Source organism: Eulemur rufifrons, chromosome 4 (genome assembly GCF_041146395.1).
Source record: "Eulemur rufifrons isolate Redbay chromosome 4, OSU_ERuf_1, whole genome shotgun sequence".
Lineage (NCBI taxonomy): Eukaryota > Metazoa > Chordata > Mammalia > Primates > Lemuridae > Eulemur > Eulemur rufifrons.
In genome coordinates, this window is record NC_090986.1 from 64,355,419 (window position 1) to 64,381,097 (window position 25,679).

A 25,679-nucleotide genomic window follows, 5' to 3' on the forward strand; every position below is an offset into this window, starting at 1 on the left:
TTTTTCATATACTTTTCGTTGACTAGATTGTTTCACTTGGGATATCCTTGACTTGTTCTTCTTGGAAATAATTAGGGAAAGAACTAGGGATTGGGATTATTGGAGGGTAAAACCTTAGGGAGAGAAAGAAAGTTGAGGGACTCAATCTTGAGTCTTAGAACTGTTCCTATGTATATTGGAAAGGAGGAAACCGAAATGAATCTGTAAGGGGCTGATACTACTTACATGTTTTCTTGGTATTATTTTTTATGTTATGAGTAGGACCTAAGGCTGTATTATATTTGAGGATTTAAGAATCCTCAGTTTCACGGGGAGGAGGGGATGGGTATTCACACCTAATGGGTGTGGTGCACACCTTCTGAGGGATGAACACACTTGAAGCTCTGACTGGGGCGGGGCAAAGGCAATATATGTAACCTAAACGTTTGTGCCTCCGTAATATGCTGAAATAAAAAAAGATTTCTCAGTTTCACCAAAAATGTTAAATTTTATTTGCTTTTTTTTAAAGCCTTTATGAAGCTCCCCCCAACTACATTATCCAAGCAAATCTAAATAATTGGGACTAGAGTGGGACTTGAGGTCAGAGGTGTCAGCTTTCTATTTATTAAATCACAAAGGCATTTAGCATTAGTTTCATTAGAATGTATGCTTTCCTGCCCATAACACAAATGCAGTGCCACTTTGAATGCATATTTTCTGCAAAAAGAAAAACAAATTGACAAGCATCTGGTTGAACCTTCAAGGATTCTGAAAAGCTTCTGACAAGGTATATTTTTTAGGATATTGGTTCAGCTGCTTTAATTGGTACAAAAATAATGAAAAGCTCTTGGACATCTTTAGTTAAAAGATAGACTTTAAAAGATAGAAAGCTTTTCCTTTCACATTAAGGACAGAACTAGGCAGTAGTTGGGGAGGTAGGGTGGTTGTGCTCCAAGCTATTGTCTAGGGCCCCAGGTTCCTTCTGTTTTGTTTCTCTGCCTTTGCTTTCATCGGAGTGGTTCGTGCTGGTTTTATAACATATTCTACGACTAAAATTTCAGCCTGTGGGAAAGAGTAAAAAGTGTAGAGGGCAGGCAGTTTCCTAATATGAACATGACCTAAAACATACGTGACAGTTCCTATTAGAGTCCATCAGCTAGAATTTGGCCACACTTAGCTGTAAGGCAGAGTGAAACTGTAATCTCTGCTTGGTTGGCTATACATCCAGCTAAAATTTGGGCATTTTGATTAGTAGAAAGAAGGAGGGATTAGATTTGAGGGGCATTTATCAGTTTCTGAAATTAAAAGGGTGGCAAAGAAATTAATTATATTTTATAAGTTTGAAAGCTGTTTTCCTTTCTAGTGTGACAGCTTGTTCTAAGGTTATCTTGTACATTTTTGCCTCAGATCTGAAATCAGTCGGGTTCCATGTATTAGGAAATGGTATATGGGGACCATAACCTGGGTTTTAGGGGAGCCCATAACCTCATTACCATTGAGTTGGTCATTATTTTCAAGACTTTCCAGTAGAACTAGGAAATTTTTTTTTCTAAAAGAAAATAAGTCATGGATTCATGCTAGTATTTCCTATTCAAATTTAAGGTAGATATTTAAAACATACAGATTGAAGAATGTATTTATGTCCAATAAGACCAAGATTTGATTCCTGGTTCTGCAACTACTTTAGAGGTATAATTTTTTCTGTCTTGTTCTAAGTTTCAGTTTCCTCATCTATGAAATAGGTACAATCATTACTTCATCTCATGGTTGTTAAGATGCAATGAGATAATAAGTACTCAGAAAAATTTAGTGATTTTATTATTTTCTATCACAGTACAAAAAGGAGAGACTCCTAATTCTTGTAGGAGTTAGAGAAGACTTGCCCTTGAAGGTAACATTTGAGCCATCAGAGAGAATTGGGTTTTAAGTGGGATGTAGAGGTTTGGTTAGAAGAACTATTCTGGGCAAGGGACTCACCAGCGGCTGTGATCTACATTAGTCAAGGCTGGGTCATAGGATTCTATGTTGACCCTTTAAAAAAAGAGAAAATAATCTTCTTCCTTATAGCATTTATGATAGTATGTAATTACACAGGGATCTGTGTACTTATTTACTTACTGTCAGCTGTCTTCTGCCCCACAAGGACAAAGATCATCCTATATTTCTTTTGTTTACCATTGTAACCTTAGTGCCTGGCATGTAGTAGTCATTCAGTTGATGTTTATACCGTGAACAAAATTTTACAGCATTTATAAATACCACAAAATTTAGCATTTATCATATATATATAAATTATTATTCTACAATTATGAGTGTTATCTACTGATAGACCTAGTTTCTTTCAAATCAGTAACTTTCATTACTGATAAAAGTTAAATAGAAACAAAGTTTAAATTTTTACTGAAAGTGAATAAATGAATGAATTTGCTGGTGCTGCAGTCTGTTTATGTTTTCATTGTCCAACCTTTCAAAGAGAAGCATTATATTACTTGGTAATTTATAATTGAAATAAGGAGAAATTATGAAATTATTCTAAGGTTAATCAGATAGGAAATGCAAATGAAGTACTTACAGTCTTTAGTATACCTTGAAATTATACTGTTTGAAGGTGCTAAAGAGGTCAAGATCATAAGCACAGGTTGTGAAATATGACCCTGATGTCTGCTTAACTTGTAATAATGGCAAAAGGCACATAAGAGAACCTCTAGACTCAGTCTGGAGTAGACTTAGACTCAAAGTCTATCATACTCAAACTCCATAAAACTCTGATGTGGGAGAAGAAAGGGATATGCAACTGCATGGGCAGTTACATGCTATTGTTGAAAAAATTTTATGTATATGTACTGTTAAATTTTGGGGAAGCAAATGTATTAAATTGACAGTACAGCTTAGAATCTAAGTTATAGGTCATGTGTTTGTTGGAGGATTTAATAAGATGATTCAAGCAAGGTATCTAATTGAAGCCCTGCCCCATTATAGGAGTTCCTTAAATGATGAATTATCAGTCTGTTATCTTGGGGCAATAGTTGGTATGGACAAGAGGTCTTTAAGCTTTTTTCCTCTCCCATTTCTCTGAGTTATCAATAAAAGGTTATTTTTTATACAACTTGTTTTCACAAGTTAGGGACATGCATACATAACATGCTACAGAGAGTTTCTGTTGATAAGCTTTTGTGCTTGAGGAATTAAGTGCTCTCAGGTACCTAGAAAATAATGGCTCTCCAAAATGATTCACAAGACTTTTATTTTTACTTTTTAAGTTTCTTATGTGCTTTTCATTTATTCTAGTCTAAATGTTTTATGCTAGATGCTGAATAATTTGGGGTATTATTTAACAATTACGTATGGTTTTACTTTGGAGTTGATAATTTTAGTGTACATTTTCTGAGAAACATACTCTTCTGGTGTGCAGGTGTCTGTTTGGAACTTAGTTTTGTAGTTTCTTTCTTAAATCATGCCATATATATTACAGTACTTTGTTAACATTTTGAACATGTGAAATCATTACTGTAATAGTAGAGGTAGACAAAGCATTAGGGCCTACCATGTTCTATTCTGTATTTTCTCCTTTGTATTTGTCTTTGGTCTCAAGTCCTTTGCTTTTTGCTTTCATTGGTCTGTTTCTTCCTTTCATTCGTACTCCTTTTGTTATTGGTCACCCTGGTGCTTCTTAAAATTATTGCATTAGCTCCCTAACTTGTCTTGGCTGTCTTCAGTCTGTCTTACATGTGGCAGAATTATTCTAAAGCATACCACTTAAGTACATTATTCTGCTGCTCAAAATGTTTCATTGCTTTCCATTGTCCACTAGATTCCTCATTGTCCTTCACACTTTAGCCAGTCACCTTATTTATCAATCCACTCATTTATTCATTAAGCCATATTTATGGAAGTTTTTCTATGAACCAGACAGTATGCTAGGTTCTGAGGATAAAATGATGAGCAAAAACAAACAGGAGCCCTGCCCTATAGGGGTCTGGAGAAGATAAATATCATATAGATGAAAGTAAATTTGCACTTGTCTTACACTCTACTACGAGGTGTCAGGAGCGTTGGCTCACACCTGTAAATCCCAGCATTTTTAGAGGCTGAGGTAGGAGGATCACTTGAGGCCAGGAGTTTGAGACCAGCCTGGGCAACATAGTGAGACCCTGTCTCTACAAAAAAATTTTAAAATTAGCTAAGTTGTAGTCACTTGCACCTGTAGTCCCAGCTATTTGGGAGGCTGAGGCAAGAGGATCCCTTGAGCCTAGGCGTTGCAGCCTAGGCAACAAGAGCTGGCTGTTTTTATCATTATTTAAAAAAAAAAAAAATTACAAGAGGGAGGAATGTGTGCTGTGAGAGCTTTCAAGAAAGGCATTAGATCTAGTCAATAAGGTCATGGAAGGCTAAGATTTGAAGAGAGAGAAGGATTTACGACCCAAAAAGTGCAAAGGATGTTTATGCCAGGCAGAGGGACTAGCTTGTAGGCTTTTTTCCTGAAGGGAGTATGTGTTGAGAGTGAAGAACTGAAACAAGACTAATGTGGCTTAGAGTATAAAAGAAGGATGAGTACAAGATGGAAAAGGTGGTTGGAGTTGATCATACAAAGGGCTTTGAGGCCATGCTAAGTAATGTTTTTAATTAATATAAAAGCAGTAGGAAACCATTCAAGGGTTTTATTTAGAGGTAGAGGGTGGAGGAGGGAGAGACAAAAGTGGTTGTTGGAGCACTGTTGTGTTAGTTCTGACAATAGATTGGACAAGGAGTTTGGTGATGATAGAAGAGATGGAAAGAAGCAACAGTTTCAGGAGACATTTAGGAAGTTAAATCAATAAAATTTGCAGGTATGTATTACATTTGGGGACATAAGGAACAGAGAAGTGGCTTCTTGCAAAACTGGATAGATTATAATGCCATTTACTGAGCTAGGGAATGTTGGAAGAGGACTGTTTTGGTGGAGGAAAATCATAAGTTCAGTTTTGAACATGTTTAGTTTGAGGTACCTTTGAGTCATTCTAGAGGGAATGTCAAGTAGACAGAAGATATTTCACACTCAGAAGAGAGATATAGAATGGACATACACAATTTTTGAATATTATCTGAGTATAAATAGCAATTGAAGCTATGAGTTGGTAGGTTGAGGGTTGAGAGTATAAACTGGCCAAGGCCTAAGACTGATCTTTGGGGATCTGTAGCACTTAATGGTTATGTATTAGAGATTGAGGCTGGGTTGGGGGTGAGGATGGAAAATTTAGAGGAGCAGCCAGAGAAGAAGGAAAACCATAAGAATATTTCATTTCAGTGTGAAAGCCAAAGGAAGATGTGTTTAAAAGAATGGGAAGTAGTTTTGAATGCTACTTGGAAGCCAAATCTGAAAATCTCCGCTAGATTTAATGAATCCTTTAGTTATCTATTGCTGTGTAACAGATTATCTGGAAACTTACAAACAGTAGTTTATTATTTCTTATGATTCTGTGGGTTAGCTACATTCAGCTGGGGGCTTAGATGGGGCTGCAATATACAAGATGATCTTTATTTATATGATTATATGACTAGGGCTTTGGTGCTAAGCTAACTGTTGGCAAGGACATTTTCTTGTTCCTGTGGCTTCTATCTTTCCATCAGTCAGTAATCTAGTTCAAGATTCTTTACATGGTGACTGGCTTTGGGGGAGGTGGGAGGAGGCATGCAAAAACAAAACTGCAAGGCTGGGTAAAACCTAGGCCCAGAACACTTTCCTGTACTGTCCCATCTACCACAGTGATCAAAAAAAGGCCATTGATGACTTTGTGACTTGTTTTAGTAGCGTTAGAGGGAGGACTGGGGAACAACTAGAAGATGAAGAAAAATTCCCGATATTCCTCTATCTTTCCTCTAAACTTGACCTAAACTAGACTGCCAATTTCTTGAATGCTCGCTGTTTCTTTCCTCACATGCTTTCTTTTCCTGAATGTTATTCCTCTATCTCTCTATATTAAAAGCCTACCCATTCTTAAAGTGTTAAAGGCTTTCTTAAAATCTTCAATTTTTCTCCTCCTTTGCACTTTACTCTCCAGCAGTTTTGAAGTTTAATTTAGGTTTTATCTCAATATTTATTTTTTATTATTTCTTGCCTCCTATGTTTTTAAAATGTTTTTATTTTTAATTATATATTAGGAGTACATAATAGTTTTATATGTTTATAGGGTATATGTGATGTTTTGATACAGGCATACAATGTGAAATAATCAAATCAGGGTAATTGGGTATCCGTCACCTCAGTCATTTATCATTTCTTTGTGTTAAGAAAGTTCCAGTGCCACTCTCCCAGTTATTTTAAAGTGTACCATAACTTATTGTTGATTATATATAGTCACTTCATTGTGCTATCAACATTTTTCACCTAACTGTATTTTTGTATTCATTAATGATCCCCTGTTTATCCTCTGCTTCCTCCTGCTCTTCTCGGCCTCTAGTAATCATCATTCTACCCTATCTCAGTGAGAACAATCGTTTTTAATATTTAGCTCTCACATACGAGTGAGAACGTGGGAGATTTATCTTTCTGTGCCTGGCTTATTTCACTTAACATAATATTCTCCAGTTCCACCCTTGTTGCAAATTTGCCTCTTAAGTTTTTGATCATGATCTTCACTCAGCATTGTCCCCCAACCTGGTGAGATTCTAGATTCTCAGTAAACTTTTTATTCTTCAGACTTGCTCAGACATTCCTTCTTCTGTGAAGTCTTCCCTGGTTCATCCCTAAGACAGTCATTTATTCTCAGTACCTTATGTATACTTTTACTGTTGTACATGTCATAATACATTATGATTATTTACTTACATATTCTTGAAGGTAGGAAATTACAATGTCTAATGTGTTACCTTTTATTAAATAACTCCTGAGTTATGGCTTGATTTATGATAAACATTCTTATTTTTTTAAAAAGGCCTCACATGGTAACAATAAAATTTGTATATTTATAATGACCTAATTACTTCTTTGATGCTGTGCCAAAGTTCATTGGTACTAGATCATTGAAATAAACTATAAAGAAAAGTTATAGTATGTGTGAGGTAAAAAATTATAAGAAATAATATATGGTCAAGTTCTTTATATCTCTTAATAAAGCAAGAATTTATGAAGTTATGTTCCAAGTGGCCCTCAGTGAAGGTATGTTCATATTTAAATTCTTATGAGTATTGTACATTGAGCTGAATAGAATAGTTGCTATGGCACCAGCATAGGGAATATTTGTTTTTTTCACCTCCTGCCCAAGGTGTCAGGCAGGTTTTGCATTTCATATCTTTGTATCCTCTACATACGGATACATACAAGGGCCATGCAGACAAGCTAGTTACACAGGGAGAAAATAACACTCTCAGCTCTTGGAGAGAAGACTACCTGGTTCTGTGACCCAGCACACATGTTACCATGGAAACTATTTTGATAGATATGTGCATGTATGTTGAGATGGAGGGAGCACAATTCTAATTGGCAGGATACTGAGAGATGCTTGTACTCTGATTTATAACTGTCACTTTGTACCTTACTCTTGAACTCTTCTTAGACTGTGGGAGTGGGACCTCGTTTATTCTTTCATTTGACAAATACCATTCGGAAATAAAAAGAATCAGATCCTTCTCCCTGCCCTCTCCCAAACTATGGGTATAGGCAGCCAAGTAAATAGATCATTTAAATTTAAGTGAGAAGTATGATTATAAAAAGTACATATAATTTGAATTGCTTCCATGGTAGAACCAGTTGGCAGAACACCCAAGTTCAAGGGGAAACCTTAAGTGTTGGTACACATCAGCCCTGACTATGGTGGGCTCTGGTATGATCCTCACCCAGGAGCCAGTTAGGTTGTACACCAGGAAACATCTGCTTAGAGTTCTGAATTAAAGATATTTTAAAAATAAATTTCTTTTATCTTTACTGTTTGTTGACTTCTGTTTAATTTTTTTTTTTACATTCTGCAGTTTAACAAATAATAATGTATGAGAATTCTGGCTATCTGAGGTCTTAATGTTTTTTTTTTTTTTTTTTTTAAGAGAGCTAGCTAAAACGTTATCTCAAATCTTGTTTATTTGGCTTGGTATATCCTTGTTAAATCCTGATATAGTGCCATTCTTATTGGAAATGCTGTATGAATAACTAAATCATTAAAATTTAAGATAAGTTTTTGTCTAATTTAAGCAAAGTCACAATTAGGGTATCAACCATAATCAAATACAAAAGATCATATAAAGAGGAAATTATACCTATAAGTATATAAAGTTTGCGCATGCCTAATGATAAGCTGTCACCTAAATAATCTGCCATTTGCTTTTCAGACCAATGGAGAAGTAAGTTTTATTCCTTTCTTAGGCAAGAAATTGAGGGAAGTACTCTAAAGTTAAGGGGAGCAGTGAGATCTCCAAAGGAAAGGAAAAAAAAAAGACAATTCCTAAATTAAAATTTTTCTTTTCTGTCAGCTACCACAATAATTACGTAAGATATTTGGGTTGATAATATCACTAAAATTAATCATTTAAAATAACAATATGGAAAATCTCAATTGTATTCAAGTAAAAAAACTTTATAAGTATAAGCAATAATTTTCTTTGCTTATTAGTAGATTAGACTGAAGCTTTGCCAAGTATAATCTTATAAAGACCCTAATAAAGGCCAGTAATATCATGGTTATGGGAAAATTATAGCATTATTGAATTATACATGATTTATTCATTTCTTAACATTTGCAGTCCTCCTTAGATGTTCTAGGCTTGATTATATAGCAGGGGTTACTTCAGTGTGTTCTCCAAACAGATGTCTCCTAATGTACAATCTTATTTTACAATTCATCTTTAAAACAAGGATAATAATAGTATCTACCCCATTTACTTGTTATAAATAACATATGTAAAGCTCATAGAATAGTGTGCTTGGCACATAGTGAGTGCTCAAAATATGCTAGCTATTGTTTATTTTTATTGTTGTTGTTACCTATATATTAAGAATTGGAAGAGAAAAGCAAGGGGGAGACTCCTTGCGACTCCTTTCCATTGGATAAGAGAGTAACTGGGGGAAAAGCATAGGACCGTGCATTATAAAAGCAATCAATCTAAAGTGTTGATAAGATGTATTAGTTTGTGGCTTAAAATTACTAGATTCAGAAATCAGTGATTTAAATTTTTTTTTTTTCTAAAAGTGGTTCTTTTTATAATTAAAGTTTTCTTTTTTCCTTTAATAAAATTAGGTTTTTTATACTAATATCTCAACATTTGATTTTTTTAAATGCAGATTAAAATTATTTCTTCAATCACAGTTAGGCAGTATAATGGTGTGTTTAAGAGCATATAGAATCAGGGGCCAGACTCCTGGGTTTGAATTCTATCTCCCCACCACTTACTATATGTATACCTATGACAAGTTGCTGAAGTTTTTACTTCACTTTTTATCATTTGTAAATGAAGATTATAATAATGCCTGTTTCATTTGTTTTGTAGAGTAAATGAATTTATATATACACATACATATATATAGAGGGTGTAGAACAATGTCTGATATGTAGTAACAACTATAAAGTATTGTTATTAATGGCTAATTTTTTTTAGCATCAATAGTTTAAACACTCAAATTAGAAGACTCTAAAGTTTCCTGGGATTAAGTCTCAGAAAACAGCTCTTATAAAAGTATTTTCCCACCCAGTGTTCAGAAACAAAAATCCTACTAAATACCTTGATAACTAGTACTGTGATTTTTAATTTTCTTCTTTCTATTGGCTTATCTTTAAACACATCTCTGAAACAGATTCCTTTAGGAATGTGATCCCATGCGTCAGAACTCTTGAAGTACTAGAACAGTATTTTATTATTTACCTTTAAATTCTCGGAACCTAAACATGCCTGATATTTGGTAGGTACATAAAAAATGATGAATGAATGAATACATGCATAATTTTCAGGGACTATTTTACCCTCTTGCAGTATTAACAGCTGGTTAAGAAGAACTCCTTGTTAGGGTCTTTACAAATGTCTGAGCTTTGGGGTTAGTAATTACTATATCTAATGTACTTCTTTTTGTGTTCAGGCATATATGAAGTTTTCTCGTCCTTAGTTTTGTATAAAATAATGACGTTATAAAAGAGGTGTAGATAACTACTTGAATGAATAATTTACTTTGACAATTATCTTTGTATTAATATGTTCTAATATTCTGGATAAGAATAAGTGGTATAAAAATTTCTGCCATATTTGCCTGTTTTTTTTTTTTTTATTTTGGACTTTCAAAAATTTAGTAAATGAAACAGAACATTGCAGATAGAGGTGTGTCTCCTTTGTTCTCCTACTGGTGTCACTTTCCTCTTTTCTTCCCCTTCGCAGAAGCAACTACTGTGAATTTGATGTACAGTCTTCTAGTCACTATACTAAATATTGTTTACTTATAATAGTGTGTATAGATGCTATTTTGTGTATATCATGTTGCATCTTTTTTTCCATCTACTATAGTTTTGACCCAGAAATAGACTTACACATATATAGTCACTCAATATTAGAAGTACCACAGCATAGAAAGGATGGTCTTTTCAATAAATGGTACTATGTTGGATATGCATTTGGGATGGGAAAATATGAATCTTTACCCCTATCTCATGCCATATACCAAACTTTATTCTAGATGTATTTCAGGTTTAATTGTAAGTGGCAAAATAATAAAGCTTTTAGAAGAAAACATAGGAAAGCATCTTCATGATCTTGGAGGACACAAAAAGCACCGTGAAAGGAAAAAATAAGATAAATTCTCTTTATCAAAAGATACCATTAAAGTAATGACATAAGGTCACAAAGTAAGAGAAGATATTTGCAATATTATATCCAACAAAGAACTCATATCCAGAATATATTAGTAATCATCCAAATCAATAAGAAATAGGCAACCCAGATTTAAAAAAAAAAAAAGAAAGCAGACGACTTTAACAGACACTTCACAGAAGAGCACATTGAAATGGTCAGTAAGTGTATAAAAAGGTATTCAAGTTTCATAGACACCAAGGAACTTCAAACCCCACGGAATTACCACTATACACACACACCAAAATGGCTAAAATGGAAAAGACAGTAATAAGTGTTGATGAAGGAGGTATGGAGCAACAGGTTTTCTCATACACTGCTGGTGGGAGTATAAATTGGTGTATAACTACTTTGCAGAACTGTTTGGCAGTATCTGGTAAAAGTAAATATTATAATGTATTCATACCCACCAATTCCACTCCTAAGTGTGTCCCCAGCAGAAATGAATACATGTGTTTTCCACGAAGACATGTACTTTCAAGTTGTATTATGCGTAACATACCCAAACAACCCAAAGGTCTATCAACAAAAAAATGGGTAAGTAAGTTATAGTATGTGCATGTGCATACGATTCAGCAACAGGAATGAATGATCTACAGCTCTGTAACGGTATAAAGGACTGTCACCCCTATAATGATGAAAGAAACTATAAGCTACAGAAACCATACTTTATAATTGTTATTTATATAAAATTCAAATTCAGGCAAAATTAATTTGGGGAGGGATAGTGACTAGAGGGGACGTAAGTTGTTAGTAAAAATCTTTCTTTTTTTTTTTAACCTAGAGTCCTCTGAAGAAGGGAATCTCTTTCTTAATATAAATTTCAGTTACATAATTGCATTCAACTTGTGAAAATTCATTAAACTATACATTCCAGATTTATGTTCTTTTATATATGTGTGTTATAGTACCCCCTGCCAAATTATTTTGAGATGTGTTCATGTTGGATTTTAGAGATCTAGTTATTCATTGCAACTGGCATGTGAACAGACCAGTTTATTGATTACCTTACTGGACTTCTAGGTTGTTTCCAGTTTTCCTGTTTCAAATAATGCTGTAGTCAATATTTTTTTTACATGACTTCTTATGAGAATATATGAGAGTTTCTCTAGGAAGTGGCATTGGCATTGCTGGGTTACAGGATGTGCTCATCTTCAGCTTTACTAGATGATATCAAGTTGTTCTCCAAATGGTCATATGTTTATGGGCCCACCAGGAATATTGGAGAGTTCCCATTGCTTTGTGTTCTTGTCATCACTTGTTATTGTCAAACTTTTAAAATGTTTGCTAATTTTATGGTTGCGAAATGGTATCTCGTCAGTATTTTAATTTGTATTATCTGATAATTAGTGTATTTGTGCACCTTTCCACATGTTTATAGGCTATATGGATTTCTTCTTGGGTATTTTTATCTTTTGCCCATTTTTCTCTTTTGGGAATTATCTATTCATTTTTATTGCACATTTTTCTGATGGTTGGTTTTGTATTTTTATTTTTGATTTATGTGTACTTTGCCTGGATTCTCAAAGTCCATATATTCAGGTAGACATATCCCGCCTTTGTGATTTTAACACATTATTAGAATTTCAACTGTAAAAGTTAGATTTGGAATAATTAAATCCTTCTAAGAATATTTTTGCTTCAGGTTTTTATCTTTTTTTTCTGTTGTGTTTGCCTGCCATTACTCCTTATTTTACTAATACATTTTAGCTATTATCACAGACTTTTCTCCCTTTGTTGGTTTTGAGAGATTGGTGGTGACTTGGGGAGGGGGAAATAAGAACTAGAAAAGTGAATAAAAATTTGCCAAAAGTTTATAAAATTGATAGAACTATATGAAAAATGCTTGGAAATACGCTTGTGACCCTTGTTGGTTTTTGTTTTTAGTTGAAATACATTTCATTTTACGTTGTCTGCATTGCAGATGCTCATCATTACATGATTAGTTGTGTTTGTGTGTGTTCTGTGCAGTGCCTGCTATCCCCTGATTCTTTTTTTTTTTTTTTTTTTTGAGACAGAGTCTCACTTTGTTGCCCTGGCTAGAGTGAGTGCCGTGGCATCAGCCTAGCTCACAGCAACCTCAAACTCCTGGGCTTAAGCGATCCTACTGCCTCAGCCTCCCGAGTGGCTGGGACTACAGACATGCACCACCATGCCCGGCTAATTTTTTCTCTATATATTTTTAGTTGGCCATACAATTTCTTTCTATTTTTAGTAGAGACGGGGTCTCGCTCTTGCTCAGGCTGGTCTCGAACTCTTGACCTCGAGCGATCCACCCGCCTCGGCCTCCCAGAGTGCTAGGATTACAGGCGTGAGCCACCGCGCCCGGCCTATCCCCTGATTCTTGAGACAGTTCCACATATCTGTTATTCTGCAGAGCAATTGCGTTAACAGTTAAAACCCTCTTTACTCATTGCCACTGATGCTTTGACATTTCTGTGATCTTAGAGAGAAAATGACTAAGCACTTGGTACTTGTATTTCCCAAGTGCAAAGGTGGTTGGTTGGTCTGTGGAAAAGGAGACGATGTAAACAGTACTTTCTCATTTATCTTCTAGTAGAGTGTGGTAATGTTCCTGAGCTGTTTACAGTTGTTACAGAGCCTTTGAGGTTGGGGAACCTTCCTCAGAGTACATCCTGGCCCAGATTTCTTCAGCATTCTTTCCCTATTGCTTCTGCCTTCTGCCTTAAGATCAGTGCCAGAAAAAGAGCTCATGACTCCTGTCCACAGTCACAAAATCTTGGCTGATCTTGATGAAGGAATCATGTAGCGTATTCTCATGGCATGAATCTTTTGTAGGGAGGTGCCAACACAGCTTCACTAGGATTTCTCTTCCTAGAATAGAATTGGATTTCTTTTTTTAATGGTGTAAGTCAATGAAGAAACTTGAATTGTAAATCAGTGTAGAATGACTTCAACCCCCATGAAGTTTAGAAGCCTTCTTTGTGTGAGATTTAGAAAGGCTGTACGTGATACAATTAGGTCTTGCTTTATGAAGAAGTTATTATAAACTCTGACAATTAATTTAGATGTGATAATTTTATGCTGTGTTCTATACTTTAAAAAACCACTCCAGTATTTATAGAAATTAGTCCTGAACTGATTTTGGACTTTATTTTTTAAATGTCATAAGTGATAAGGATTTTTGTTTTCCTAAGCATTATACCATTATCATACTTAAATATTAATTCCAGTAACATATATTTCAAAATTTCCTATTATTTCAAAAGTCTTTGCTTTTATTTTGTCTCTTATTCTGTAACAGTTCCAACCCCTTTATAGTCTCCTTCCTTTGCTTTTTCATGCCATTGATTTATTGGAGAAAACAGGTCATTTGTCGTGTGTAATGTCCCACCTTCTGGATTTGTCAGATTGCTCTCTTGTGGTGGTGGTGGTTGACTTGTTCCTATATCCCCAGTATTCCCTGTAAACTAGTAGTTAGAACTGAAGGCTTGATTCAATTCAGGTTCAACCTTTTCTTTTCTTTCTTTCTTCCTCTTTTTTTTTTGTTAGTAAGAATCTTTGTAGTTGATGTTGTGAACGTCTTGTTGCATGTCATTATTTGGTTGTCTTCATTTAGTGACACTAAGATCAACAGGTGGATTCTGTTCATATATGTTACTCTTGTTAGTACAGAGGGGGCCATTAGAATTGCTTTAAAGCTTTATAAGATTCTTAAGAATCTTAGAGGAGATTCTAATTTAGCAGGCCCAGGGAGAAACGTCTGTTAAAATATGCACACGCGCGCACACACATAAAGAAAACCCCAAACCTCCCTACATTTACTCAGATATGGTAAGAATCATTGCCTTTAATACATTTAATATGTAACTAGAGTGACAAAATTTACTTTTATGCAAATGCTTTGGGAATGTTTGTCTTGTGTAAAATGAAGCACATTTAAAATTGTTAAGAACTGAAGAGATGTTTGAGGCTGCTCTGGTGTAATAGAAAAAATACTTACTTGGACATAGGAGGCCAAATCATTTTTCTGAGACCTATTTATTTTTGTATATCTAGAACATAGGAATAATAACGTTTATCATAGGATTGTTTTAATGATTAAATGAAATTATTTCTTTGGAAGCCATCTAGTACCTGGTAGTTGAGTCTAAATCTGAAATACATTACAATAATACAGATTTTTTTCAATTTATGTCTTCGGAGTAAAGTTTAAGAAAAATTAAAATAACATCTTTTGCTATTTTAGCTATATCTGAACTTATATTTGAACTTGTTTTTGGAGGGATAGGAGACTCAGTGCAGTTTTAATATAAGTGTAATTAAAGTAGGCTTTTCAAAAAAGTCTTACTGATTTTTCCCCTGCTCTACTTTCAGCTCCATTTACCTCTTAATTCTCCTTTGCCTGGAAGTGAATTGACCAAGGAACCTTTTCGCTGGGATCAGAGACTTTTTGCACTAGTGTTGCGGTTGCCTGGCACCATGTCAGTAGAATCAGAGCAGTTGACAGGTGTGCCTTTAGATGACTCTGCAATCACACCAATGTGTGAAGTGACAGGCGGTAAGTGTTTTGTTGGCAATAATTCAGTGACTTAAAGCAGATGTTATCTGAATGTTTTAAAATGTACATTTCAAAAACTCCATGTTTGTTTTTATTTAACAAGTTAACATTAGGAATTAATAGACATGGTTTTAAAACTACATTTATTGATGAAGGTCTATGATCTTGATTTGAACAGAATATGGTTACTCTTGGATATGATAAATGGTAATTTTTTTCTATAGAAAACGCTGGTATTTGAAGTTGTTAAACTAATTTTTTTATCTACAAAGATTATCAATGATTTAGAAATACCATAGTAATATTTTCTGTGAAAAATGTTTTGAGAATGATCTCAGCATACATTTGATGGAGTATGCTTTGATTAAGTACAGTTTTTCCCAGAGGCAAGCAGGTAGGTTGATAGGTTAAAGGAAACAGGTAATGAAGTCTTATCCAGCTCATATTTCGCTTATAAATCAAATCAGATAGCCACTATGCTAAGTGAACATTAATGAAAATCTTGGAATAAAATATGTAATAAACTTAAAACTTCTACAATGTGGAATTGGTTAACAGGTGTATTAATTTCATATAGATGTGTATTGCATGCCTGCTGTTTACCAAGTATTGCTCCATGCTTTCGGCTTTCAGTAGTAAATAAAACAGACACGGTGTTTTTGCTTTGATGGCACATTTTAGTTCTCACCTAAGGAATTTGGTATTAAATTAAGGTCCAAGACTAGCATTCCACTATTTTCACCTGTGATAAGAGGTTGTGACATAGTCTCCAGACGCTGTCAATGGTGCTCTAATGAGATTCCATCATAGCCTGCTCCACAAGAGAAAATACGAGTCCTAATTAATATTTTAGGTGCCTTTCTTCCAAAATTCTATGACTTTTGGAAATCTGCAGAATTCACAGACAAAAAGTGATTGACTTACACAGGTATGTGAAGTAGATAAATTAGGAACTGTTATTCACATTATTAAATGTTCCCATTTTATAGAAAAATGCTTTTGTGAACTTTCGTAATGCCTTCACAATTTAATTTACAGAGGAGAAAAGGCATATGTATAATTTTTAAAGGACAACTTATTTATCATCTAAATTTGAAGATTCACTGCTAACAATTAGATAATATTTTTCAGTGACAGTCCTAATTGTTTGTGTGGGAGGATGCACATTTGTATTCATGAAATTTTAGTTTTCACCTTTGAACTGATCAACTTATTAAAATCCTGATTTTTTTTTTTTTTTTTTTTTTAACTCTAAGGTTTTTACTTAACAGATTGTGAAGGGCTTTGAACGTTGGGGCTGTAATTTAAACATCTCACATTGGAAATTCCTTACTGTGAATTACTTAGTTTGAACTTAGAATTATGATGAAGTTTTGGGACTCTATGTACTATAACTTTTGTCTTCTAGGATCAGGAATATTAGGAGTATGAAATGAAGTGAGTGGTATAATCAGAGTTTGAAAAGAACCTTGAGACATCATGTAGTAGTTACTATCCTTCCCTTTGGGCAGTAATATACTAAAGCTATTTTGGTTATTCTTTGAAAGGAACATCTCCAGAGGAGAAGATTCCGAAGTTACCCTTGATAACACCTTTCAATGACCCAAAAATCTTAGTCAAGAAATTAGGAAGTCTTTCTTCAGGATATATCCTGAATCCTTCCTGATGCATCAGTTCATTTGCCTCTTTCCATGCTCTTGCCGGCAATAATGAAAAGCTGCCCAAGTGCCACTCACCTTTTCATATCTCTGAATAATGTTTCTTTTTTTAATTTAAAAGGAAAAATGTTCACTTAAAGTTTTAGAGAATAAAACACCAGAAAAGTATAATGAGCAGAAAAGCTAATTCCTACTGGTATTGCACTATCCAAATATGTAATCACTGCTAACAATTCCTGTGCATTTTTAAACTTAGTGTTAAGAATTGTGTATGTACATTTATTTTTCCCATTATAGAACAATTCATGTTCACTAAGGAAAAATTGGAAAACAATCACCTATATTGCCAAAATAATATTTTATTATATTTCTTTCTATGTATGCTTTTTTAAAGAATTGTATAATTATAGTCATTGTAGGATTTTTCTTTTGATACCAAGTAATTAATGAATGCCCACTCTATGCCAAATAACTGTTCTAGATGCTGGGACTATAGCAGAAACAATAGGCAGAAAGCTTATATCTTTGGGCTGGGCAACAGATAATCATGTAAAACGAATAAATAATATTATTTTAGGGAGTGCTACCTACTATGAAGAAAAAACAATTAGGGTAAGGGAGTAGAGAATAATTTGAGACAGAGAATGAGTATTCTAGGTAAGCTTTCTTCTGAAGAGGTAACATTTGAGCAGAGACCTGAATAATGGAGTTAATTACGTGAAGATCCAGGCAAAGGAAATGGTAAGGGGAGGGACACGCGCTATATATTTGGAAGCAACAGGAAGGCTCATGGCTGGAGCTTACACAGAGGAGCAAAGAGTAACAGCGAGGTTTAGAGAGATAAGCAGGAGCCAAATATCGAATAGTCTTTTGGGCTACAATATTTTTTATTTTCTAAGTGTGATGGGAAGCCTTTGGAGGAGGGTCTTTTAGAGGGGTTGACATCTGATTTCTATTTCTGAAAGATTATTTTAACTGTTAGATGAGAATATATTCTAGTGTGGCAAGAATGGAAGCAGGGAGATAAGTAAGAGATGATAGTACTTTGGTCTAGAGTGCTAGGTTTGGAGGTAGTGAGAGGTGGTCTGTTGCAAAGGGGAGAACCAAGGACAAGAGCAGTGAGGGAGAAAGGAATCAAGAATGGTTCCCCAGTGATTCAGTTGAACCACAAGGGTGAATGGCTGTGCCATGAACTGAGATGGGTACACAGGGGAGAAGCAAGTTTCGGGAGGTACAGGAATAATAGCAAATTAAATTAAAAAGTGTCTAATAAGACATGGTGAAAATATCAAGGATAAAAAAAGTATTTTATAAAAATTAGTTACAGACTTTTCTAGATTAAATACATTAAATTTTCTTAGCTTCTTTAAGGATTGTTATGCAACTTAAAAATATTCTTTTGCTTCTTTTGTTTTACTAAGATGCTTAATACTACCTTCACACTCAGTATATTTAGTTTGTTTTTTGGGTTTTTTTGTGTGGACTCTATGTAACCCAAAGTGAGGCAGCTTCTTGCCTTGAAGGAGTTTGCTAATATAGTTTTTTCACAGTTATGATTAGTGATCCTAGAAACTTTGTGCTTCAGCACAAAGTGTTATATATTCCAAGGAGTGAGTTTTGACATAGGTAATAAATAAGCATAGAGAGGAACATTACATAGGATATAGGCTCACTTTATAAAGATAGCAAAATTTGGTATTTCTCTTTAACTTTCAAAAGAATTAATGGATTTTTATTATTTGCCAAATGGCTCATGTCCATTCAATTTTTCTCTAATTTTCATAAACTATCTTAGTAATTTTATTTCATGTTGACTATAACTGATTTGCTTATATTTTCCTAGTCATTTAATTGATTAGGAAAGTAGAGAATTGCCATAATTATGTACTTCTAAAATTTTTGTTTTTTAATGACAGCTTGGGAATGCTTGAATCTCATGAAATAAGATATTCAACCTTTATATAAGCTTCTAAATACTTTCCATGTAAAGATGGTCAGCCTTTTTATGTATTGTTTTATGTATATGTTTAAATTAATTAAGAAAAAAATTTAATTTTACCAGTTGTTTCAAATAAGCATGATTCCATATGGATGCTCTGTTTTAAATATTGATTTCAAATTAACACATGATTTTGGGGGACAAAGTATACCCAGAATAGTTTCTAATGCCCTGTAAGGGTTTGAATTGTGGCTACATACTACTATACTAACTTGGAAAAGTTAGTTAACCTCTCTGTGCCTTAGTTTTCTCATTGGTAAAATGGGGAAAATAGCCCATACAGTTGTTGCTAGGATTAAGTAAATTAGTATGATAAAATGATTAGAACAGTGCCACACACATAGATACTCAGTAATTGGTAGGTAGGTATTTTTAAGACTATGATCATCATTATTGTTTACAGGTAAGTTGTTTATTAAAAGATACTTGTTTTTCTAAGTAAAGCTGACTTTGGGAAGTTGAATCACTACTGCCTAATGTTCTCTTTTCTGAGTAGCCTTTAGCAAATCATGTTAAATATAAGTTGATATGAATAATTCGATGTGTCAAATATGATGTGGCTTGTGTTCTGAAACAATTGGTTGAATTTGTGAAAGAGTAGGACTTCATATTGAGCTTATTACAAATAACATTGTAAGATGTTTGGTTGAAAATTGAGTTTTAGCTGTCAAGGTTTTTAGTGTTAGTTGGGATCAGCACTTGTATTATAGAAATGATTGAATTTCCATATGTATTATAAGTTTCATAGTAGCCACTTTAAAAAGAAACAGGCATGATTAATTTTAACAGTATATTTTCTTTAAATCAATATATCCAAAATATTATTTCAATATGAAATTAATATTTTGAGATGTTGTACATTTTTGCATGCCAAATCTATAAAATTGGGTGTATATTTTATGCTTACCATACATCTTCATTCAGACTAGCCATATTTCAAGCTCTCAATAGCCGTATATGGCTAGTGTCCACAGTATTGGACAACAAAGGTCTAGATATTTTTGTTTAAAATCCTGTTTAATAGACCTTTTCCCTGATGATATCTTTTTTAAAAAAAAATCACTAGTATTTTAATGCTTCTGAACTGAAACTATTGTAGGTTAAAATATACAAAAGAGGAAGTCATTTAAAATAGGTGATGAGTCTCAAGTATATAATAAGCCAGATGAAATTAGAAAAGCACATGTTACTATCTGTATATTAAAATGCAAATATTTAACATATGTAAAAACTGCCAGCAGACCAGTTAAATAATTATTAAATATCTGCTGTGTGCTTAGTGTATATCTTAGAGATAGTACTTTCGCAGGAATAAGATATTGGGGAGATAATTACTAGATGTTATATGCGTGTGTGTGTTAAAGATAAATTATATTGGATAACAGAGATAGTGTTTTTTTAATATATGTAATTTGTATACATATATGTGACTTTTTTTCCATTGTGGTTTGTTCAGACCAAGAGTTCTGTGTTCCAATTACCTGTAATTAAAATAAAAAATTTACATATTCTCACAAAATGAGATTTTTGGTTGGAAATAACTATTTTTGTTCATTCTTCCATAAGATAATGAAATAAGTCAATCTTCATCATTGAACTTTTGTTAATTAGTACTGTCAGAAACCCTGCCATGGTTCTTTCTTGCAGCTAACTAGTTTTTATTCTTTTTATTCTTTTCTTTTTTTTTTAATCTCAGGCCGCTCATACTCTGTTTGTTCTCCAAGAATGCTTAATCAGTGTCTGGAGTCCTTGGTGCAGAAAGTACAAAGTGGGGTGGTAATAAACTTTGAAAAAGCAGGACCAGATCCTTCCCCCGTAGAAGGTATTGCACTTTTCTTAACAACATTCTAAACTTGCTTTATCATTTACTAGGCTAGAATTGAAAAATTACTATGATTTTGGCTGAGATTGGCAAGGCCAAATTATTAATATGGCAAGACTGCTATTGGTAAAGAAGAAAGATTAAATAGGAAAGTCAAAGTAAACTGGTGTCAGTAGCATTACTTTTTTTTTTTTTTTTTTTGAGACGGAGTCTTACTCTGTTGCCCGGGCTAGAGTGCCGTGGCGTCAGCCTAGCTCACAGCAACCTCAAACTCCTGGGCTCAAGCGATCCTCCTGCCTCAGCCTCCCGAGTAGCTGGGACTACAGGCATGCGCCACCATGCCCGGCTAATTTTTCTATATATATTTTTAGATGTCCGTATAATTTCTTTCTATTTTTAGTAGAGACGGGGTCTGGCTCTTGCTCAGGCTGGTCTTGAACTCCTGAGCTGGAACCATCCACCCGCCTCGGCCTCCCAGAGTGCTAGGATTACAGGCGTGAGCCACCGCGCCCGGCCAGCATTACCTTTTTATATTAATGATTGTTCATTACCTGAAATTTTAACAAGAGGCAAAAACCATTTTAAGCATTTACAGATAGGGAACCTCGTAATTCCTTGGTCGTATTATACCATTTCATCTTTCCAGTATATATTTCTCCCATGTACCTTAATTCCCAGGGTGTTCAACCATAGGTGTTTATTTAATTCCTTAGCTACTTTTGTTTACAGGATCAAACTGATTGGAACCACATCGTTTGTGTGGATCCAAATATGAGGAACCAGCTTTTTCCATTAGTTAATCTTGATTCTTTTAAATCTAGCTAAGCCTACCCTTACACACACACACCACCACCACCCCACCCCACCCCCTATATTCTCAGCTTCTGTGATCATGGACTATTTCCAATAGCCAGTGGGTATAAGGTGTTCCACTGGAACCAATGTTTATAGCTGTGACCCTCTGCATTGTATGTAACTTATTTCAAGATTTAGAAAGTCATTAATGACCCTTGGCAGAGGTGATCCACTTGAGTGGGTAATTGTGAGAAGAGAAAGGTCATAGAGATAAAAGAATGGGTACTATAGGAAAGAAGCAGATAAGACTAAGTTGTATAATGTCTGGTTTAAAAAACCAAGCAAACTTAAAAAAATTTTTTTTAATTGAATTCGTAGACATGGAATGTATTTTTAAATTATTTTAATGCTTAGCTTAGAGTTAGGCACTGAGTAAATGTTCACTGAATTGTTGAAGAGAGTTGCTATTTTATTTGCTAAAATTATTTTAGATTAAAGGTAGGTGTTTGAATCTAGATTTGTATATTGAGTTTTTTTTTTTTTTTAAGTTCTTAGGCTTTAGTTAAAAGGATTTCTAAGAAATACTCAATTAGCAATACTTAACCTAGTATTTACTGTGTGCCTGGCACTGTTTTTAACATTGAAGATATGATGATAAAGAAGGCACCAATGTGATTACCCATATCATATAGTCATATAGTGGAGAAAACATGTCATTGTTAAACAGATATTCACCATAAAGTATGTTTTACATGTTCTGATTGGGAGAGCAAAGAATGCTGTGGGATCTCCTTTCAACTGGTGAACTCATGGTTGGAATTTGCAGACTTTACTGTCTAATAAATTATAATGTAGTCTCAATGTTAAGCAATCGTAGTATTCTGCCATTTAAGAAAAAAAGGAAAATACAGAAACGTACAAGTATTAGGACGTTTTTATTAACTTTGGTAATAATGGATATGGTTTAACTTTCTATGTTTTTTTTTTTCCCCCCTAATGATACATGCTTTTTTTGTCTTAATTTCTTTGCTATAGATGGGCAGCCAGATATATCAAGGCCTTTTGGATCTCAGCCTTGGCATAGCTGTCACAAACTCATATATGTAAGACCAAATCCTAAAACTGGGGTTCCTATAGGTCATTGGCCTGTTCCAGAATCTTTTTGGCCAGATCAAAATTCTCCAACACTAGTAAGTACCAGAGAGATTGTAACTATCTAGTAGTAACCATTTACCTGTCTTTTATATTAGTTTTAAGTACTATTGTCAGTTAAAGGTGTGGCTAATTTTTATGGGAATTAGACAGATGTTCAAAGTGCTATGATAAGCTATTTCTTGCTTTAATATACTGTATTGTTCATTATGAATTAATAGAAAAAAGACATTTTCCTTTAGAATCTTAATACAATGCTTATTTTTAATTCTTGGCATCTGGGTCCAGAATCATAAATGTAGCAAAATTTCCTCTTTAAATATAATGTAGAATGAGGGTTTGTCTCTGGGACCCAATTTAGAATTTAAGTGAAGGTTTAGGTAATAATTCTGATAGTTTGCCGATAGTCTTTTAGAATGTGGTTTTAGAAATTCATGTTGACTTGCATGGTTTTAGTTATATTCAGTGTTAAAGGCTGGAGGTTTAAGCTAGAAAATATTTTGTGGTTTTGTTTACATGAATTTTTAGGAACAGTGAAACTTGTTGAATGATCATGGTGAATTATCAGTATTCATTGTATGAGTCTTAAAAGGGTAAAATTATACAAATAAGTATCTATTCAGTCTTGTTAGTGCATTGTTTTTTTCAGATTAATTTTTTTTCCCTAATGTCTGAGGACATTAAGGAATATTTTGTGGGAGAGCATGATAGTGGTTCTCTTTGATATTAACCCTTAGAAGATAAGTGTATTTCAAAGATTGTTAAGCAGTCTTTAATAATGTTTCATGCAACTATCATTTATAAATTAAACTGAACCTTTCTTGAAACCTTTTGTACTTTAAATCTATATCAACTTTTCAGGATAGTTTTACTTTGAGTCTATACGAGGTCTATAAAATGATATTTCCTTTATTAGGAATTTAATGTAGTAGTGCATGAAATTAAGGTTTTGTAAATTTTATTGAGGTATCTTCTTTATAACTTTGTTTTTTCTGATTGATCTATCATATTTTTTTAGTCTGGCCTTATAGAGAAACTTTTTACCAATTTCTTTGGTAATTTTACTTTCTCTTCTAGAGCTCTTTTGACTCTTAACAGAACAGATACCATATTTTGTATGATATATTGTCATGTCGGGTTATTCATTCTATTGTATTTATTTAACATCTACTGCAGTTACATGTAGTACTTAAGTCCTAATGGAAAGAAATCCAAAGCCAGTATCACAAGCCTTACCTATCAATATTGCTTTATTTGTCTATTGCAAATTGTTACAAGCCATAGAAGGTGGGTAGGATTTCAGTTGGAGGAGGAAGCAGTATGAGAAAAAAGTTTGAAAGTGAAAAAGAACAAGATGTGTTTAGAGTAGTAACAAGTAGCTGAGTATGGGTGGATCATACCATATGTAGGACACTGAGACTGCTTTTAAAGAAATCAAATTGCTTATAACTTTAAGTGCGAGGTTAAGGAATACGAGCTTTTTTCCAGTGGAGTTCAAGGAACAATTGAAGATGTTTTTTAACAGAGTGCTTCTTCAGAAAAATTGGGTGGTGGTTGTATGCAGTAAATCAGAAGGAGATGAGTTGGAAGGGCAGGTACATTACCTGGAGGGCTATTGATACAGCTCACATAAGAGATATTAAGAGTTTGAATTAAAATGATGGAAGAGGAATCATAAGAAAGAGATAATATTGGAAAGAACTGGCAAAATTTAGTAACTGAAGGCTATTAGAGGGGAAATGAAATTTTTATAAATTATAATAGTATTTCAAACAAGAAGTATTGCTACTGAAATGAAATGTGATTTATTAGAGACTGGTTGTGAATTTGAGCATAACTCTACCAGTTATTAGCTGTGTGCCTTTGGTTAATTATCTTCTCTAAGCTTCAGTTTCCCATTTGTGAAATGGAGACAATAGCTCCTATTTCATAGGATTGTTTTGGAGATTAAACAAAATTTTATGCAAAATTTTCTTTCCAAGTTCCAGAGATATGTCCTTCAACTTTTCATCTTGGATCTCAATATTTTTATCCAAAAGATAAGTGCATTTCATGGACTGATTCAATAAGCTATGTGGTCAGGTGCATGTTAGGCACAGGAGCACAAGATGAGTGAAATAGTGCTTACCCTCTTGAATGTCAGACATGCACATATAGAGTACAGTGTGTGCTGACTATAATAAGGGCGGAGCAGAGCCAACAGAGGTGGAGCCTGAATTCTCTGGTGTATGTTTGGGGTACAGCATGGGGAGGGGATGTCAGGGAATAAGTGTCTTGGAGGTTGATACTTGCCAACTCATCCTTCAATACTTAATTTGTTTGCAACATGCAAGGGAGAAAATAATAAAGCAGTCAGGTTGGTTGACATGTGAAACACAGAGACGTGAAAGATGATGACCCACTGGGGCAATTGTAAGTAGTTGGTGTGGCTAGAGCATAGAGTCTGTAAGGTGTGGTGGTGGAAAGGCAGATCTTTGTATGTGATACTAAGGGTCTGGGCCCTATTTTTAGGTGATTGGCTACTACCAGTACCAAATAATGTTAGATAGGGAAATTATAAGATGATACTTCTGTTTCACGGCCATAGGACTGATTGGAGAAGGGTTGACTAGTTAGAGAGAATAATTAAAAAGCAGTTGTACTAGTCTAATATGAGAAATGATGAAGGCCTGAATTAAAGTGGTAAGAAATAAATGATACATTTCTAGAGAGATGAGAATTTAGTGTTGACGTAAGGCAGCAACTAGTACAGAGTACCTGCTTTGTTTTTGTGTTCTGGTAAGTTCCTTAGAATTTGTGGCATCATTTTAGCTAGGTCTTTGTGACAGTTAAACATGGAGGATGAGGGGGGGAGATATCAAGGATAACATCTTGGTTTTTAGAACAGGTATTGTGGTTTGGGGGACAAATAATGAATTGGACGTAATGTATGTGAGGGACCTGTGGAAGATTATG

General features: G+C 34.2%; 1 protein-coding gene across 2 annotated transcripts in view; it reads left to right on the forward strand.

The window, feature by feature from the left end:
• Window positions 1-25,679, forward strand: part of INTS6 (integrator complex subunit 6) — an 84,478-nt gene that overhangs the window by 40,188 nt on the left and 18,611 nt on the right. For both annotated transcript variants that reach the window (XM_069467700.1, XM_069467701.1), the window contains exons 5-7: window positions 15,115-15,298; window positions 20,652-20,777; window positions 22,608-22,762. In XM_069467700.1, coding sequence (XP_069323801.1) covers window positions 15,115-15,298; window positions 20,652-20,777; window positions 22,608-22,762 — 465 coding nt within the window. The remainder of the gene's footprint in view (window positions 1-15,114; window positions 15,299-20,651; window positions 20,778-22,607; window positions 22,763-25,679) is intronic.